The sequence below is a fragment of the Prionailurus viverrinus genome, chromosome C2, assembly GCF_022837055.1.
Source record: "Prionailurus viverrinus isolate Anna chromosome C2, UM_Priviv_1.0, whole genome shotgun sequence".
Lineage (NCBI taxonomy): Eukaryota > Metazoa > Chordata > Mammalia > Carnivora > Felidae > Prionailurus > Prionailurus viverrinus.
The window spans coordinates 103,752,529-103,771,070 of NC_062569.1; the positions used below are offsets into that span (position 1 = coordinate 103,752,529).

The 18,542-nt window shown below is 39.3% G+C and overlaps 1 protein-coding gene across 4 annotated transcripts in view; it reads left to right on the forward strand.

The window, feature by feature from the left end:
- The window catches only part of MORC1 (MORC family CW-type zinc finger 1), a 165,156-nt gene that overhangs the window by 81,966 nt on the left and 64,648 nt on the right, over positions 1 to 18,542 (forward strand). For all 4 annotated transcript variants that reach the window (XM_047875488.1, XM_047875489.1, XM_047875487.1 and 1 more), the window contains 3 exons: positions 5,884 to 6,012; positions 9,171 to 9,276; positions 14,464 to 14,602. In XM_047875488.1, the coding sequence (XP_047731444.1) occupies positions 5,884 to 6,012; positions 9,171 to 9,276; positions 14,464 to 14,602 (374 nt within the window). The remainder of the gene's footprint in view (positions 1 to 5,883; positions 6,013 to 9,170; positions 9,277 to 14,463; positions 14,603 to 18,542) is intronic.

Genomic DNA, 18,542 nt, shown 5'->3' on the forward strand with positions numbered 1-18,542 from the left:
ACATTTCTCCACATCCTCACCAACATCTGTTGTTTCCTGAGCTGTTAATTTTAGACACTTTAACTGGTGTGAGGTGGTATCTCACTGTGGTTTTTATTTGTATTTCCCTGATGATGAGTGACGTTGAGCATCTTTTTATGTGTCTGTTGGCCATCTGGATGTCTTCTTTGGAAAAGTGTCTATTCATGTCTTCTGCCCATTTCATCACTGTGTTATTTGTTTTTTGGGTGTCGAGTTTGGTAAGTTGTTTATAGATTTTGGATACTAACCCTTTATCCAATATTCGTTTGCAAATATCTTTTCCCATTCCATTAGTTGCCTTTTAGTTTTGTTGATTGTTCCTTTGTAGTGCAGATGCTTTTTATCTTGATGAGGTCCCAATAGTTCATTTTTGCTTTTATTTCCCTTGCCTTCAGAGATGTGTTGAACAAGAAATTGCTGTGGCTGAGGTCAAAGAGGTTGTTGCCTGCTTTCTCCTCTAGGGTTTTTATGATTTTGTGTCTCACATTTAGGTCTTTCATCCACTTTGATTTTATTTTTGTGTATGATGTAAGAAAGTGGTCTAGTTTCATTCTTCTGCATGTTGCTGTCCAGTTCTCCCAGTACCATTTGCTAAAGAGAGTGTTTTTTTTCCATTGGATACTCTTTCCTGCTTTGTCAAAGATTAGTTTGTCATACGTTTTTTGGGTCCAATTCTGGGCCTATGTGTCTGTTTTTGTGCCAATACCATACTGTCTTGATGATGATAGCTTTGTAGTAGAGGGTAAAGTCCAGGATTGTGATGCCTCCCACTTTGGTTTTCTTTTTCAACATCACTTTGCAAATGAGAAAGTTTTCTTAATTTCTCTTTCTTACCTCTTTCAGTTCATTGCTAGTGGCAGAAAAGCAACCAATTTTAGTATGTTGGTTTTGCATCCTTTGATTTACTGAATTTTTGTTTTGATGAGTTCTAACACTTTTTTGGGGGGAGTATTTAGATTTTCCATTTATACTATCATGTCATCTGCAAACCAGATTTTTTTTTTTTACTTATTCACTTCTGATTTGAATGCTGTTTATTTTTTTCATATCTAATTGCTCTGGCTAGGACTTCCAGTACAATGTTGATTAGAAGTGGTGAGGGTAGTCATCCTTGTCTTTTTCCTGATTGTGAAGAAAAGATTTTAACTTTTTGCTATTGAGTATGATACTATATTAGCTGTTGGCTCGACATAATGGTCTTCATTGTGTTGAGGTACATTCCTTCTAAACCTAATTTGTTGAGAGTTTTTATCATGAAAGGATATTGAATTCTGTCAATGTTCTTTTTTTTTTAATTGAAGCGTAGTAGACAACTTCGATTGCATACAAAAGCTCTACCCTGTTACTCCCTTTCCCGCAAACATTATTTGCTTTTTATTTCACAGTTCACATGTTTTAAATATTGTGTATCCATTAAGAAGTTATAGCTATAGTTATCTTTAATACTTTTGTCTAACTCTTATAATAGAGTTAAATGATTTATACACCATCATCATAGTATTAGAACATTCTGAATCTATATACATATTTTACCAGTGAGTTTTATATTTTCATGTTTTCAAGTTACTAAAATAGTGTCCTTTCATTTTAGCTTGAAAAATTCCCTGTAGCATTTCTTGTTACAGTAGGTCTACTGGTAATGAAATCCCTCAGCTTGTGTTTTGGAAATTCTAGGCATCTCCTTAATTTCTGAAGGACAGCTTTGCTGGGTAAATTATTCTTGGTTGGTAGGTCGTGGTGTTCTTGTCATTTTTTTCAGCACTTTTATTATATCATCCCACACTCTCTTGGGTTGCAAAGTTTCTCCTGAAAAATCCACTGATAGCCTGGTGGAAGTTCCCTTTTATGGGAGCAATTTTTTTCAGGGATATCTGCATAAATCTCTACAGACTGAATAATACATAAAAGAAAATAGAAACTGACGTGATAAGGGGCACCTGGGTGGCTCAGCCGGTTAAGCGTCTGGTTTCGGCTCAGGTCATGATCTTGCTATTTGTGAGTTTGAGCCCACATTGGGCTCTGTGCTGACAGTTCAGAGCCTGGGGCCTGCTTGGGATTCTGTGTCTCCTTCTTTCTCTGTCTCTCTCCTGCTCATGCTCTGTCTCTCTCTTTCTCAAAAAAAAAAAAAAAAAATTAATAAACATTAAAAAAATTAAAAAAAAAAGAAACTGACATTATAGGGTTCCTCGTACTGCCAATCTCTGGCTTACTTAATCCCATTGATGAAGCATCTGCCTAGTCTTCAGTGTCCAGTCCTTGGAAACTGGTTTTAATAACATGTTGTAAGTTGTACATGTTTGAGTAGTTTCTATCTGAAGAAAAGTTGAAGTTCTGTTGAGAGTTAGAAAAAGCCATTTCTGACCCTGAGTGAATAACTCTAGTTGTTTTCTTTGTCCTGATATCTACTCTACTACTGTGTCTTCTATCAGGCCTGGTCATGATGTTTGGGCTACTGAATGTTCTATGTTTTGCTTTGATCGCCAGTTATTCTTCAGTATTATTTAGTCCTATAAGTAAACATTAAGCTCTGTGTGTCTGCCTCTGAAAACAAGATCCTAACATAGCCACTGTCTTTAAGGATTTCACTCTCTAGAGGGAAAAATAGGCATAGAGTAAACTAAAATGTAATACGTAGGTGTTAAAGAGTGGTATGATCACATAAACAAATAAACATCATTTTTTTTTTTTTTAAAGGGGCACCTGGATGGCTCAGTCAGTTAAGTGTCCGACTCTTGATTGTGGCTCACGCTGTGATCTCATGGTTTGTGGGTTCAAGCCCTACATCGAGCTCCATGCTGATGGTGCAGAACCTGCTTGGGATTTTGTTTCCCTCTCTCTCTGCCCCTCCCCTGCTTGCTCACTCTCTCAAAATAAATACGTAAACATTTTTAAAAATTAAAAAAAAAAAAGGAGTGGTGTATCACAGAGTATCATCCTACCCTTGAGAGGTGTGTGCCGGTGTTTCTAACATCCTAGTAGCTTCACAAACCTTAGAATATTTATGTTGGGGTTCGTGGTTGATACTGGTTATAGAAGTGAGTTGGGCTGTGTTAACTGTGTTCAGTTAATGTTTCAGGGAGAGACATTATTTCACCTTCATTTTAAACCATAACAGCATATCAATAACATATTTTGTCAAGATTAGAAGCAACATTTTTTGAGGGCTTGTTACGTGCAGGATGCTGACCTCTGTGTTGAAGGCATGCAAAGTTATAAAGCAGAACTTCTCCTTTCAAAAGGTACAGCCTCCTTGGGGAAGCAATATTTAAAGAGAGGACAAATATAATGCAGCAGCAGCTTAAACTTCTGCAGAGTGCTGTAGGTTTAAAAAAAATTTTTTTTAAGTTTATTTATTTATTTTTTTGAGAGAGAGACAAAGTGTGAGCAGGGGAGGAGCGGAGAGAGAGGACGACACAGAATCCGAAGCAGGGTCCAGGCTCTGAGCTGTCAGCACAGAGCCTGACGCGGGGCCTGAACTCACGAATGGTGAGATCGTGACCTGAGCCAAAGTTGGACACTCAACTGACTGAGCCACCCAGGTGCCCAAGAGTGCTGTAGTTTTCAGCACACCTTCACGTTTATTCCTTATGATAACCCTGTAAAGCAAGTTATTGTAAACACTCACTTTATGATCAGAAAATTCAGTAGCTTCCCATAATTATACAACTAATGTGTGGCAGAGACAACACTTGAAGCCTCCTGACTTTAATCTAAACAGCAGCTCTTGCCTTGACATAGTAAGAACTGAGAAGTTCATGTGGAAATCAGAGAACAAGGTCTTACAAGCCCTGTGCAGACACCAAAGAACATTTCAGAATCTGGTGTGCAGTGAAGAAGTGGAGTCTGGGGGCTGGGGCAAGACTACCTGCTGAACAGTTAGCAGAAAGCCAAGAGTTTGAGTTGAGAAAAGCCTAAGAACCAGAGTCCAAAGGGAAATTTGACATGAGAGCTGTTAGCAGTTCCGTGAAGAGACAAGGGAGGAGACCTGGGAATTTGTGAGGACAGCTTTCAGCCTGGCCCAATTTCGTAGTTCCTTTGGAAGTCTGCATTCTTTCCTTGCTGCTCTTAATGGCACACAGCATTCTGGACCTAAATTTTAACAGGAACAGTAAGGGGTAAGGATGTTTATTTGTATTCTGCATAGATTATACAGTCCTGTGTTCAGGTTGTTGCATATATTTATTTCCAAGGTATGTATGTTAGACCCTCACTGTTTTGACCTTGTACATTGATGAAATGTTTTATATCTGCCACTTTTCAAGTGCTTAGTAGCCATGTGTGGTTAGTGGTTACCATATTGGACAGAATGGTAAGCACAGGTTCTTTTTTTTAAAAAGCATTTTTAAAGTAATGTATGCCATGTAAAAATATACAGAGAGTTCAGGGGGCGCCTGGGTGGCTCAGTCCAAATCTCGGTTTCGACTCAGGTCATAATCTCACTGTTTCATGGGTTTGAGCCCGGCATCAGGCTCTGTGCTGGTGGTGTGGAACCTGTCTGGGATTCTCTCTCTCCCTCTCTCTCTCTGCCTCTCCCCACTCACGCTTTCTCCATCTCTCTCAAAATATAAATAAACTTTTAAAAAATTAAAAAAACAACAAAGCATGCAGAAAGTTAAAAATGGAAAGTGAAAGTGTCTTCCTTGGCCTTCTCAACCTCTCAACCTCTCTCCGGTAGCATCTACTATTAAAACTTCCTGTTGTTTCTTTTAGGAATAGAAAGGTGTGCCCATCAAAATTGTGTATGTATAAGCTTTTAATAAATGACAAAAATTGATTATACTAGGTATTCTGTCTTATGTCTTTTTTTAAAAAAAATATATCATTAGCGTTCTATCCAAAAGGTCTTGAAACAGCTGTGCATTTAGCTCTAACTACCTGTTTTAAAGGTCGCCTTGTATCCCCTTGTTTGGAAATAGCATTTACCATTTCCTCTTTAGGCTTTTATGTTGTTTCCACTTTTTGTTGTTGTTCTTGCTATTCCAAACAGTGTTGTAATACATATTGTATGTTTATTTATTTTGTGTGTTTGTAGGGAAGAGTCCTACCAGTGCAGTTGCTGGATCAAAGGATAAGAACACAACCTCTTAAGAAGGGCTCCTAATGGTCCTCCTTGACAAGTGTTGTTTCTAAGCAAGGAGGGAGTATAGAATCTGGGCCAAGGCTAGGGCATAAAAGACTGTAAGGAAAAAGAACCAGAGCTAAAATAAAGATGAAGAAACTGTGGCTGTGAGGCCAGATGATAAATATCTATACCAATGGTCTTTTTTTTTTTTATGTTTATTCAGTTTTGAGAGAGTATAAACAAAGGAGGGGCAGAGAGAGTGGGGGACAGAAGATCCAAAGCAGGCTCTGTGCTGACAGCCGAGAGGCCAAAACAGGGCTTGAACTCATGAACTATGAGACTGTGACCTGAGCCGAAGTCGGATACTCAACCGACTAAGCCACCCAACCAATAGTCTTCAGGGTGGCCTTTAAGTTTAACAAGTACAGTTGCTTCTGGGAGTATTTAAGAAAAGAGCCTTAAATATCAATGTATTTTGTTGCAATAGTAGAGGTATGTATATGCTTTTATAACTGCTATTGTTTTTAATTTTGTTATAAAAATATTGTGCCATTATAACAAATATAATAATATGTTGATTGTATTTAGGTTGGGAAATGTGAGAAAGTACAAAGAAGACAAATTTCACTCATACTCAGAGAAAACTAATGTTAATACTTTTATTTCTTATTTCTGTCTGTACTAGTTTTTACATAGTTGAGATCGTACTGTATATACACGTGTTTGTATTCAACTTTGCTTATCAATCCTGATCTTGTTGATTTATTTTCTTTCATTAATTTTTGCCTTTTTTTTTTTAGGTAATAGAAATCTAACACGGTTTTGGAATGAATTTGGATACCAGAATAACAAGGATGTAGAGAAATCTTTAGATTCTATTCAGTATCAAAGGAGACAAGCCATGGCCATACCATTCATCATTCAGTGTGGTGAGTGTTGAATTCCATTCCAATCAGCAAACACTTAGTGAGTCAGTATGCAAGTCATTGTGTTAAAAATGGGGTGTGAGAAAGACAAACGTGGGTAGGATAGGGTTCTTGCTTTCAAAGGGGTTAGGGTCTAGGAGAGAGGTTAAGATACACATGAAACGAATTGTAATAAAAATAAAAATTAGGTAAGTGACATCAAAGAGGCATAAAATTATTTGAGGATTCCAAAAGGGAGGTGGAGGAAGTTGAGGCCAGGGTTTGTGATAGAGGTAGCTTGTGCTATGGTCTTTAAAGTAGAATTTTTTTTAACTTCTTCGATGTGGCCTCCTCTCTCCCTTTGGTTGTGGAGTTTGTTCTGCCAGTCATCAGGTCCGTCAGGTCTATTCCTGGGGCATTCAGGATGATTTGATAGTTATCTGGTTGTGTTCATGCGACAAGGTCAGCCTAGGCTCCTTCCGCTCCCCCACTGTCTTTCTCTACCTCTGTCTAAGGTAGAATTTTGACAGGCAGAGATGTAGTGGGACATGTGTGTTAATATCAAGTGGATACTTCAACTAAAATTTTTGTCATAGAATAATAGATACAGTCGTTCAAAAAATTTCAATACGTAGCACTGTGTTAACTAGTACTTAGAAGTTAGCTACTGAATGAATGATGAATTAATAATAAAAGCTAAGAGTAGGTTGAGTAAACTTTAATTAGAGTGACTTAAAGGCCAGAGTAAGAAGTGTTTACTCTGATAAGTAATGAAGAGTCTTTGGAAGTGTTTCAGTATAAGAACAACAGACATCACTGAAGCATTCAGCACTTAGTGCATGTCTCTGATACATCTTCCAGCCACTATACAGAGGGTTAGAGAACTAAAGACACTCTCTTCTATCTGCAAGGAGTCTGCCATCCAGTGGAGAAGGCAGCCAGGCAAACAAAGAAAGTGCACGCCGTGTGCACAATTTTGTAGTTGTTTACACAGTGTCGAGGGAACACTTCTCTGACCTCATCCCTGGGATGATCCAAAGAGGACCTGACTGTCGTTTGTAAGTTGTAGGAAGCTTGCTCTGGCAGCTCAGTGCAGGATGATTTGGAGGAGAGCTAGAGCAAAGGTTGAGGTCAGGTTATGCCATGGGCATAATCCAGGATCCAGGGGAGAAATTGTACATGTTTGAAGAATGGCACAGCCGTGGGATTTGAGAGGAACATACATGGCATGTATTTAGAAGGTATAATTGAGGAAATTGATGACTATATGCAACAGTCTATCGGATGGTATTAATAATAGCTGAAAATTTCTGTGTGTTTTTGATGTTTGCGGGGTACTGTCAGAATCCAGCCTCTAGTACCCAAGAGCTGTATGAAATTGGGCAAATTCCTTACCTTCTTTAAACCTTAGTGTTTAGACTCTTAAAATGGGGTTAGCATTTGTAGCTAAATCATACAGTTTGATGAAAATAATATGAATTAACACATGCAAAATTTACTAAGTGCTTAGGATGGCATATTAGGGTCCTCCAGAGAACCAGAACCGAAAGGAGAGGTGAATAGATGGATAGATATTAATTATAGGGAATTGATTCACATGATTAAGGAGACTAAAGAGTCCCGAGACCTGCAGTCAGCAAGCTGGAGACCCAAGAGAGCCATTGATTTAACTCCAGTTTGAGGCTGAAGGCCTGAGGGCCAGGAGACCCAGTAATATGGTTCGAGTCTGAATGTTGACAGCCTTGTTACCCAGGACGAGCCGATGTTTTAGTTTGAGTCGGAAGTCAGGAAAAAATTGATGTCTCAGCTCAATGTGAGGACAGTCAAGAAGAAAAAATTCCTTCTTTCTTAGAAGACAGTAACCCTTTTTGAGTTCTATTCAGGCCTTCAGGCCCACATTAGGAAGGGTAATCTTTTTAACTCAGTCTACCAATGCAAGAGTTGTTCTCATCCCAAACATCCTCACAGACACACTCGGAATAATGTATGACCAAATATCTGGGTATGCCACGGCCCAGTCAAATTGACACATAAAATTTAGCATCATAAATAGTGCCTCGCAATGTTGGCTCTTAAAATTGTTATGTCATTTAATCCTTAACAATTCTTTTAGGTAAGTGCTAATATTAATATCTTGTTACAGACAATGATACTGAAGCACAGAGAAGTAGTTCATCCAGAATCATGGAGGTAGCAAGTGGTAGAACTATTCCAGTTCCCTTTAAAAACAACTTTTTAATGTTTTTATTTATTTTTGAGAGAGAGACACAGAAACAGAGTGCAAGCTGTGGAGGGGCAGAGAGAGAGGGGCACAGAATCCAAAGTAGGCTCCAGGCTTCGAGTTGTCAGCAGAAAGCCCGACACAGACCTCAAACCCACGAACCGTGAGATCGTGACCTGAGCCGCAGTTGGAAGCTTAACCGACTGAGCCAGCCAGGCTCCTGAGCTATTCCAGTTCTTAACCACTGTGACTTGAACGCTGTGTGACTTGAACCAGTGTGCAAACTGTTTCCATCATAGGCGAACAGGGAAAATGTTTACCTAAGAGCCATTAGCTGTGTATGTGGATAGATTTCAGGATTAGCGTTAATCCTGGAAAGAGTGGAGTCCCTTGGTCCTAAAGGCATGAAGGAGTGAAAGGAAGAAATAGACAAATGAGGTCATAAACCGAACTGTAGGCTGGAGAGTAGAGTAAGAGCAGGAGACAAACACAGGAAAAGAAACTGTGTGAACTGTTCAGAGAACTTGATTTTCCTTGTTATGTTAGTCATGTGGTTGGAGATGGAAAGTGGTGTTGGCAGTAGAGAAATACTGAATCAGAGAAAATGGAAGAGTCAAGTCACTAGAAATGTTCCCCTGTTCAAGAAGACGTGGAGAGGAATCTATTAGTTAAGATTCTTTTGGCTGAAAGTAGCAGAAACCAACTGGAAAGAACTTAAGCAATAACAACAATGACAAAACAATAATAATAACAATAATTTATTGGTGGTGGTGCCCCAGTGTAGCTCATAGAATCCCAGACTAGTTGTGCTATCAAATATAAAAGGTATGTGATGATAGATTAACTTGCTTTGTTTCAAAAGATACCTCATACTTTTGGTATGTGCAATCAGCCATGTAACTGTGCTAGGTTCACTTCTGATTGTGGTCTTTCTTGTGTGTGATTTTGTTTTCATTCTCAGATCTTTGCCTTAAATGGAGAGTCTTGCCTTCTTCTATCAATTATCAGGAAAAAGAATTTTTTGATCTCTGGATTTGTGCAAATAATCCTAACATCTTGGAAAACAGGTAGTTTTTGATAGTTTTCTAAAATTCTTTATCCATTTTTAATTCCTAACATAATTATGTATGAGACTAGGAAATTCCAGCTATAGATGTCTTAGCTTAATAGCTATCATCCCTGTGTACTGTTTCTATCTCTCTGCCACCTATGGAGAGACACTTTGTTAATGTACTTTTCCATCAAGATAAGAGACCTGGATGTAACTATTTGCAAACTTTGGGGACGTGCAGCTGTGTGCAACGTGTGCAGCAGGAGACCATGACCCAGTGTTTGAGTTCTGCCTTCCAGTTCATTTTCACACAATGTATGGCTTTATCATAAAGGAGTCTTATCCAGAGGGTGTCTCCAGGGGCACTAGCCTGTTAGACCATGTGCTTTTTTCTGTTTAAGTCACATATTGATTTCATTGCTTTGTGCTCCTGGAGGAAGAAGTTCAGACTAAAACAGGAAAAAGACTGATTAAGTATTGATGAATGTTACTGTTATTACTGGCCTGTTAGACTTCTGTGACTTTCCTTGGGGAGAAAAGAGTGAGTACCCCCTTTTAATGAAGGCACCCCTAATTCAAACATTGCTTCTCCATAGAGTTTGTCCTAAGTTTTTGGCCTGCATAAGTGGATCAATATTGCAAATATAGACATTAGTGTAATAATTCCTGTTTGGTTATTTTTATCTAGCCTTAAAACAAACAAACAAACAAACAAACAAAAAACCAAGAGAGAGAAAATTTTAAAAAAATTTTAGAAACTGCTGCTAAAACCCCTTCCACCTGGAGTCCTCAGGTTAGCCATATTTAGAGACTAAGGAGAATGCCATTTGGATGTAAATTTTAAAAAATAAAAAAAAATGAAATTAAAGAAAAAAGAGGGAAAAAAAAAGGAAAATGCCAGAAGTGGTAAGGACTCTTAGATGGCCTGGGGGTTTTCAGTCTTATTTCTTGTTTTACAGGAGAACTTGCTTGTTTGTTTGTTTATTTTCCAAATAACATTTATCTCAGACCCCAAATCTATAAGATAAGTGCAAAACTTTCCTGATTGAAATGGAAGCTGGAAATCTGGGGGCCAAAGACATCCACTTATCATTTCTGTTCTGTACTCTCTGTACAAAGCTCTGGGGAGCTTAGAGCTTTGAGCTTTAGAGCTGCAGCGAGCATGATTAGACACTACTGATCTGGTCTCGTTCCTTCATTTTACAGAAGTGAAAGCTGAAACCCAGATGGGGGCTGAGAAACATGTTGCTAAAGCTACTGGCCAGGGTCTTCTGACTTGTCACCAGTTTCTAGCCCTAACTTGAAACTTAAATATCTCCCACATAGGAACCATGAGTTGGCTCAATTTCAGTATTTAGAATAGTTAATAGTATTGATCCCTCCCTGTGAGGTAAAAACTTTTCATGCATCATTAGGATAGTGTTTAGAGTTCTGACTCTGAGGCCAGGCTGCCTGGGATTGACGCCTGGCTCCATTAGCTGTGAAACCTTGAACAGGTAACAGAACCTCTCTTGAAATTGACTTTCTATCATTTAGGATGGGGTGTAACCATAGTACCTTTTGTATCTTCTCTGGGTCCAGCTGAGTCCCTTAGAAAGACAATTTACTAATTTTCTGGTTACTGGGGGCTTCTTAGTTATAAGAATTGAGGTCCCTCCCCACACGTCTAACATATATCTGTGACTTCTTAGCCCAGCCTTGGGCATTCTTGGACTCACAGAACTGGAATCTGTCCTCTACAGCTTTCTTTACCTCCAGCTTACCATTGTCCCTGGATTGGCACACTCTCACCCTCTTCTTGAAATGTGGTGATGCCATCAGAGAACATAGCAAAATTAGTTTCAAAGCTGCATTACAGTGCCCCTTGTGATGACAGGCAAGATAAATTTAGCCACATTGACAGAAAACTGATGGTCTCTCAAAGCCTAAAATGCAGAGAGTCATCTTATATTTATAATTTATGTCCTTGATTCTTGAAATATGCTGACATAATTTTGACCATGTGTATTTCATTTGCACTGAAAAGATTAGGACAAAAAATATGCTTAATGTGCCAGCAAGAGATTTAGGAGATATATAAAGAAAAACTCCTGATTATGAGGGCAATTACTAGAGAGTTGACACTTTATTGAAAGTCATTAATAGTTCCAATTCAATATGGTAGGATGGACCTATGTACTTTGAGAATACACCATGAAATAGCAACACCCTGTGCCATTCGATTTGGATAGAATCACATGAAATTGGTGTATTAAAGTGATGAGAAATGCAGTATAGTTTTTAGACAACATTTGATGAATGGAAGGCCAGAATAATGGCAAAAAGTGGCATCATCTGTATTTATAGAAAATATAGTGTTATGGTCAGCAGTTAATTGCCAATTGTCAGTAGGGTTAATAGCAATGAGCAGCATTTGAATGAACAATCTGTGTAACCAGAATTTAGGCAGGAAATATAATAACAGCTTTTTCTTACAAAGCAATTACATATATTAGCTCATTTCCCGTTTACCATAACTGTATGAACTTTCACCATTTCTCAGAGGAGGAGACAAAGAGAGGCCCTGTGACTTGTCCAGGATTCCTCTCCAGAGCTAAAATTTGAAACTAAAGCTGTAGGTGTAAACTTGTACTCTTTCTGCCTTATCACATCCAGTCTCCAAAGGCATCCTCTTTGTGTGTGTTTCAAATTTTTTTTATTTGAGTAACATTATACACAATGTTACGTTAGTTTCAAAGTGTGCAACACAGTGATTCAACATCTATATACCTTGCTCTATGTTCACCACAGGTGTAGCTACCATCCCTCACCACACAACACTGTTACAGTATCATTGACTATATTCCCTATGCTGTACCTTTTATGCCTGAGACTTATTGATTCCATCACTGGAAGCCTGTATCTCCCACTGCCCTTCACCCATTTTGTCCATGCCCCACCCCTTTCCCTCTGGCAACTGCCGGTTTGTTCTCTGTATCTATAGGTCTGATTCTGCTTTTTATGTATTCGTTTGTCTTGTTTTTTTTAGATTCTGAAGGCATCCTTTTATATTTCAGGAAGCCTAATGCCAGTTATATACTCTATAGTGACAAAACATACCATTTTACAAATGGTAGTATTCAGAGTTGACCCAGCAGGTAAAATGAAATCATTCCTTTTTGGGCCACCAGAGCCTGTTTTTCGTTTCCACTTTATTTTTATTTTTAATATGAAATTTATTGTCAAATTGGTTTCCATACAACACCCAGTGCTCATCCCAAAAGATGCCCTCTTCAGTGCCCATCACCTACCCTCCCCTCCCTCCCACCCCCATCAACCCTCAGTTTGTTCTCAGTTTTTAAGAGTCTCTTATGCTTTGGCTCTCTCCCTCTCTAACCTCTTTTTTTTTCTCTCTTTTCTTTTTTTTTTTTTCTTCTTCCGAGGGAGGCTAGACATTTTTTATCACAGTAGCTGAGAAATAGGTATCAGTATACTTCCATTCCATTCATGCTCTGTGTTTATCTGCATTTATAAATGGGGATCACCAACAGGGTAAGAATGATGCTTATCATTTGAACCAAAGAAGTCTGCATTGTGAGAACGATATTTAAAAATATTCATGGGTCGTGTTGCAAGTTAAAATTTAATTTGCTTCCCAAAATCTTTAACTAAAGATAATTGACAGGATTGTGTTTTATTAAAATACTTGAGGTTATTCTTTTCTGAATAAAAACTGCATGTTGCCACAGGGTTTTTGCTCAAAATAGAAACCTCTATAGGTACCACCCCACAGATGTCTTCAAATCAGCACTGCAGGTAGCTGTACATATAGTAGATACTTCCTGATTTGTTTAGTTGCCTCCTCTGTTTGAAACTCACAATAACAGCGAATACCATATGTGGGTGGAATTAAGTGCTTTTTCACAGTCCTGCTTGAATTTGACCACAGTTCCTCACTCCCTTCTCCTAAGGGGCAAGAAAAATATACCCTGAAGCCCTGAAAAACACAAATCATGGGTTTGATCTGCTCTGTTTCTCCAGCACTGTTTCAGCTGGGAGAAGGCCCTCCTAATCTTGGCCCCCTCCTCCCTGTCCCAGCTTCACAACACATTTATTTCATACAAACTTTGTCCCTTCCCCCTTATTTTTGGTTCGTATAAATAAGAGAAAAACCCTTGTGTAAAACAGGCTCTCAGAATTCACCTTGACATTTTGCCCCACTTCTGAACATGCCCAGTCATGCCCTGACTAAAAGCCATGCCCGGTGGGAGTTGAACTTCTTATCCTTGACAAGCCTTGCTATCAAGAGAAACAATATCATATATCAATTTTTTGATAGTTTGGCTAACTCAAGTCTACAGAACATAGCCATGTGACCAAGAGTAGGAAAATAACAAAACAAAACAAAACAAAACAAATGCCCCAAACCTCCCAAGCCATGTGTTTCAAAGGTGGTTAGTATTTTATGGAACCATAACGAGGGAGGCTCTTGTCCACAGTCTGCCTACTGTTCATTTACATACAGTTCTACTTGATTATATACTACGTGTGTTAACCAACTAGTGATTGGAAACAGCACAGCAGTAAGACTGGGCAGCACAGAGGCCCCTGCAAGTGTGTTTACCACAACAGCAGGGAGAGAAGGGAGGGAGCTGGGAGCACGCTGCAGCCAGGGTGTGGGGCTGATGGGTGATGAAGGGCTGTGCACGGCTCCGTAAGCCCCCAAGGCTGTGACTGAGTGCCTGCATGGCACCACAGTGGTCACAGTGCTTCACAGCCCTCCTGAGTTCTCAAACAAGGGATCCATGTGTTCCAGAGCAGAATTATTTGGTGTCATTAAGAGAGACATGGAGATTTCTCTCCAAAGTTTCTCGGGGAAAAAATGTTTGGCAATAATGAGATAAGCTTCAATTATCTGAGGACATCTTTGCAAAAGGCCTCATTTCATGATAATGCAGGATAAATGAAGCATTGGTAAAATAATGAAGGTTCTCCCATTCTTGTAAATATACCACCCTCCACATTTTCCCTTAAGCTCTTTTCCATGCAGGCTGGAGACGTAATGTCATGTATTGCCAAAAGTCATCAATACAGTGCTCTTCCTTTGTAGTCACGTTTTGGATATAAGGCGTAAGGAGTATCTGTTCATAGAAGTAAGTCATCTTTCACAGACAATAAACAGTTTGATATTTCCTCCTGATGTTGTTTCTTGTTGATCGTGAAGTTGTCATCAGGCAGAAAGCCTACCTTCCATCCCCCTGGGCACCATGAACAGAGCGTCACCATCAAAAAATGAGAAAGAGAAACAACTTCGAGAGGCAGTCCAAAGGTACCACAATCGACTGGCAGAACAGCAGCCACAGGTGAGCTGTTGTTAATTCTTTCCAAAATCTACCCAAACTCTTTGAGCTGTTGGTTTTATGTGTGCACATGAACTAAAGTGGTTGTTTCCTTCTTTTTTTGTCACCTGCTTTTCATTTTGGGGCTAAGGACTGTTTGGGAGGGAGCACAGTGCCCCAGGGGCTCAGAAAGGGAGGTGAGTTGTTAAAAAAAATACTACCTGTGACATTTAAGCCCATCTACACAGCAGTGCACGTGAGGAATAGGAAGATTTATTTCCACCTACAAATTCACATAGAGTCTGGTATAGGCGACATGGTCAAGACTGGGGCATAAGTCTGTATGTTTCCCAAGATTGTGCTCTTCCCTGAGAGTCGATTTTTGAGGTGAAGAATTGGTCTTTTAAAAAATATTAGCCTATTAATATAGAAACTCAATGTCACTTAATTGTTAAGAAAATTCAATAAATAAGACATTACTATCAGTAAATGTAAGTAACCATGACAATTTCAAGTGAAAGAAAAAGTGGCATGCAGAAATATTATTTTAATCTCTTAACTAATAAAGGAATTAGATCTGTTTACTTTATAGATTTAACACCCAAATTCAGCATTTTTAAATATAGCCTGTCAACCTCCTCAAATAGAACCTGAGGAGGTCAGCAGCATATGTCCAAATGTGTTGACCTCTCTGTAAATGTCAGGAAATAAAATACTTGAATAGAAAATTCTCTTATGGAGCAGGAAAAATGATCCTCAGGCTTAATACCTTATTATTATGTGTCTCCCTGTGCTTTTTAGAAGATAAACTTTCTTCTCCACCTCATTTCATCTTCTTACCTCTCCCACTTTGCTAGGTAGGGATCTGCTGTGCAGATCAGCCCAGCCACCACTTGGGATCACAACCAAAGAAACTTGACCCTTCCTGTTAGTCTGGAGTCTCTGGGTCTCTCAGGAAGACCTGACTGAGAGTCGCTTTGCAAACATATTCTCTTAAGCATTCCCTGTCCCCTGAAACTGGTGAAAATTTCTACAGTTCTTAGAGCCTCTAGTCGTGGGTTTGATAACACAGGTCGGAAGTAAAGGTATCATAGCCTGCAGTTATTTTAATCAACAAGTAGGTACAGTCAGATCTTTCCAATGTGAAATGTCTTCATTTGTTTTTCATTTCTTGTTTAGCACTCCTGTAGATTTGTGAAGACAGACAGCATATCCTGAATTGATTCTATATTGCAGTCTCTGGATACTTTTTTCTTTCCAATGGAGGTCAGAGCTGACCCTTGGATAGTAATAGTTGCCAGTTGCAAAGACTTAAATTACCCTTTTGTTTGTTTAGTATTGGCTGTTTTATTCATTACTAAGGTAGAGATTTTGATGGTAGCTGTTGGGGTAACATTTGGGCCATCCATTCTGCTTATTCTTTCTTTCTTGGTAGTTGAGTTTTTCATAACGAATTTGATCCAGGTTTATAGATTCAGTCTGTTTTAAATTTAAACAAAGAAGTTTAGCGGTACGTGCATAGAGACTTGCTGCCATCAGTTCAAAGGATGTAAGAATCCTCACCCTCCTCGTCCTCTTTTGTGAAAATAATCTTAACATATTCAACTCATTTTCAACACTCAGTGCCCTTAGCTGACCCTGTTTTGGAGCTAATCAAGGAAAGCTTTGTTTAAGGTTCACCAGCCTTAGGCAACCAGTTAATTTTGAGGTGATCATTGAGCGCACACTTGCCTTTGGGTCTGTCCCATGCTAGGCATTGTGGGAAATGCAGAGTAACTCTAATACCACAGCGTGAGCTCTGTGAGCTCAGGGATAACCTTGGTTTTGTTTACTGTAAATGTCTTACCGAAAACTGTTCCTGGCAAGTAGTAAGTACTCAATAAATAGTTGTTGAATCAATCATAGAACACACGTTCAGATAATAAACAGTTCTTTTGCAGACCGAGTCTAACAGCTGTTTGAAAATTAGTGACCAGGGGTGCCTGGGTGGCTCAGTTGGTTAAGTATCCAACTCTTAGTTTCAGCTTAGGTCTTGATCTCAACAGTTCATTAGTTCAAGTCCCACAATGCGCTCTGTGCTGGTAGCACAGAGCCTGCTTGGGGTTCTCTCTCTCTCTCTCTCTCTCTCTCTCTCTCAAAATAAACAAACTTAAAAAAAAAAAGAAAATTAGTAACCATTGTAACATAATACTAGTTCAGTACTTGTCTGATCATAACTGAAACTATGATAGAGGTTTATTACAGGGAGAGAGTGGGGGCAGCTTCAGTCAAAAAAAGGTTCGAAGAAGGAATGGCAGGGACACCTGGGTGGCTCAGTCGGTTGAGTGTCTGACTTTGGCTCAGGTCATGATCTCAAGGTTCGTGAGTTCAAGCCCCGCATCGGGCTCTGTGCGGGCAGCTTGGAGCCTGGAGCCTGCTTCAGATTCTGTGTCTCCCTCTCTCTCTCTGCCCCTCCCCAGCTTGCACTCTGTCTCTTCCTCTCTCAAAAATAAATAAACATTAAAAAAAATTAAAAAAAAAAAAGAAAAAAAGAAGGAATGGCAATTAACTTGTGTCTTGAAGTTTATTTAGGGTGAAGAGAGGGAAATGACCGGGCAGGCATTCTAGGTGAGAAAAACATTATAAATGAAGACTTGGAGATTAGCACTGACTTGTTCCTTCATGGTGCCAATCCTCTAAATTACATGCTAAACTTATGTATTTTAAAAAATAGACTCAGCATCTGTGTGACATGTCTCTCTTTTAAAAACTGTGTAACTCATTATAAAATATGGTAATTGCTGAACAGAAGACCTCTGGAAGGTGACCTCAATTCCCCTTTCACAAAAATAACCCATGAAAGTATTCAAAAAACTGTATTTTGGTGATAGCTGCCAGATGCCAGAAACAAGACTCAAAACTGCCCAGTAGTCATTGTGAATTACTCTCTTCCTGACCACCTTTCAGATGAAGTTCTGTTAGAATATAAACATGGGCAAGGGTGCCCAGAAAAATAGGGCCTTAGTGCCATTCAGGTGAAGTGCAGACATGATTCAGGTGTGGGGTAGATATCACTGGAAAATCAGGAACTGGTTAGTGTATGACTATGATTCACTATGTCTACTGGTGGTGCCCATTCATTCAATATCAGGAAGTAATAAGATACATGCCGTGTAATTATGGTTTGCCCGCCTCTTGTTCTCCTTCCCTACCTCCCATTACTAGTGCCTACTTATGCGCTGACCAGACTGGGAAGCAAATATAAAAATGACCTAAATCTGCACATCCCATTTCGTGTTCTCTTGTATTTCATCTTTCATGGCTGAAGGCATCCTGATCTGGAAAATGAAAAGTTCACTAGGTAAATCAAAGACCTTTCTGGACCTTAGATTCTGTGGTTCTGGGTTTTGTATCACTGACAACCAGGAGTGGTAAAATAATTGTAGGAGAGAGAGTATGAGGGTACTGGAGCTACAGGCTCATGTCCACCTCTTACACACCCTACCGGTATGATGAGTGACTAACCTCTAGGAGTACCGCCTACCTGAGCTAGAGGATACTCACAGTGGGACAGAAAACTGTTCTGGTAAAAGAGGTGTCTCAATGGTTAGATCTTGTCCTCTAGGAGAAAATGAAGTAGCTAAATCCAAAGATACCGTTTCCACAGATGGTATGTTATGTAATCCCTGCAACATAGCAGTCATATCAGTTGTAGCAAAAGAGGGAAGTAAAGTTCAAAGGCGTTCAATAATTTGAATCAATTGCACATTTTTAAATGATGAAGTTGGAGTTTGTTTCCTTTTTGTCTAATTTCAGCACGGATCTGCTCACACTCTCATAAGGTTGAATACAGACAGAAAGGACATAAGAACATTTACAAAGGCAACAGACCGCTACGTTGCAAAATATCTGTTTAGGAAAATACCTAATGAACTATGTGTACACAGTTCATAAGCTGCGTCGGCACCCCAAAACCCTCTTTATA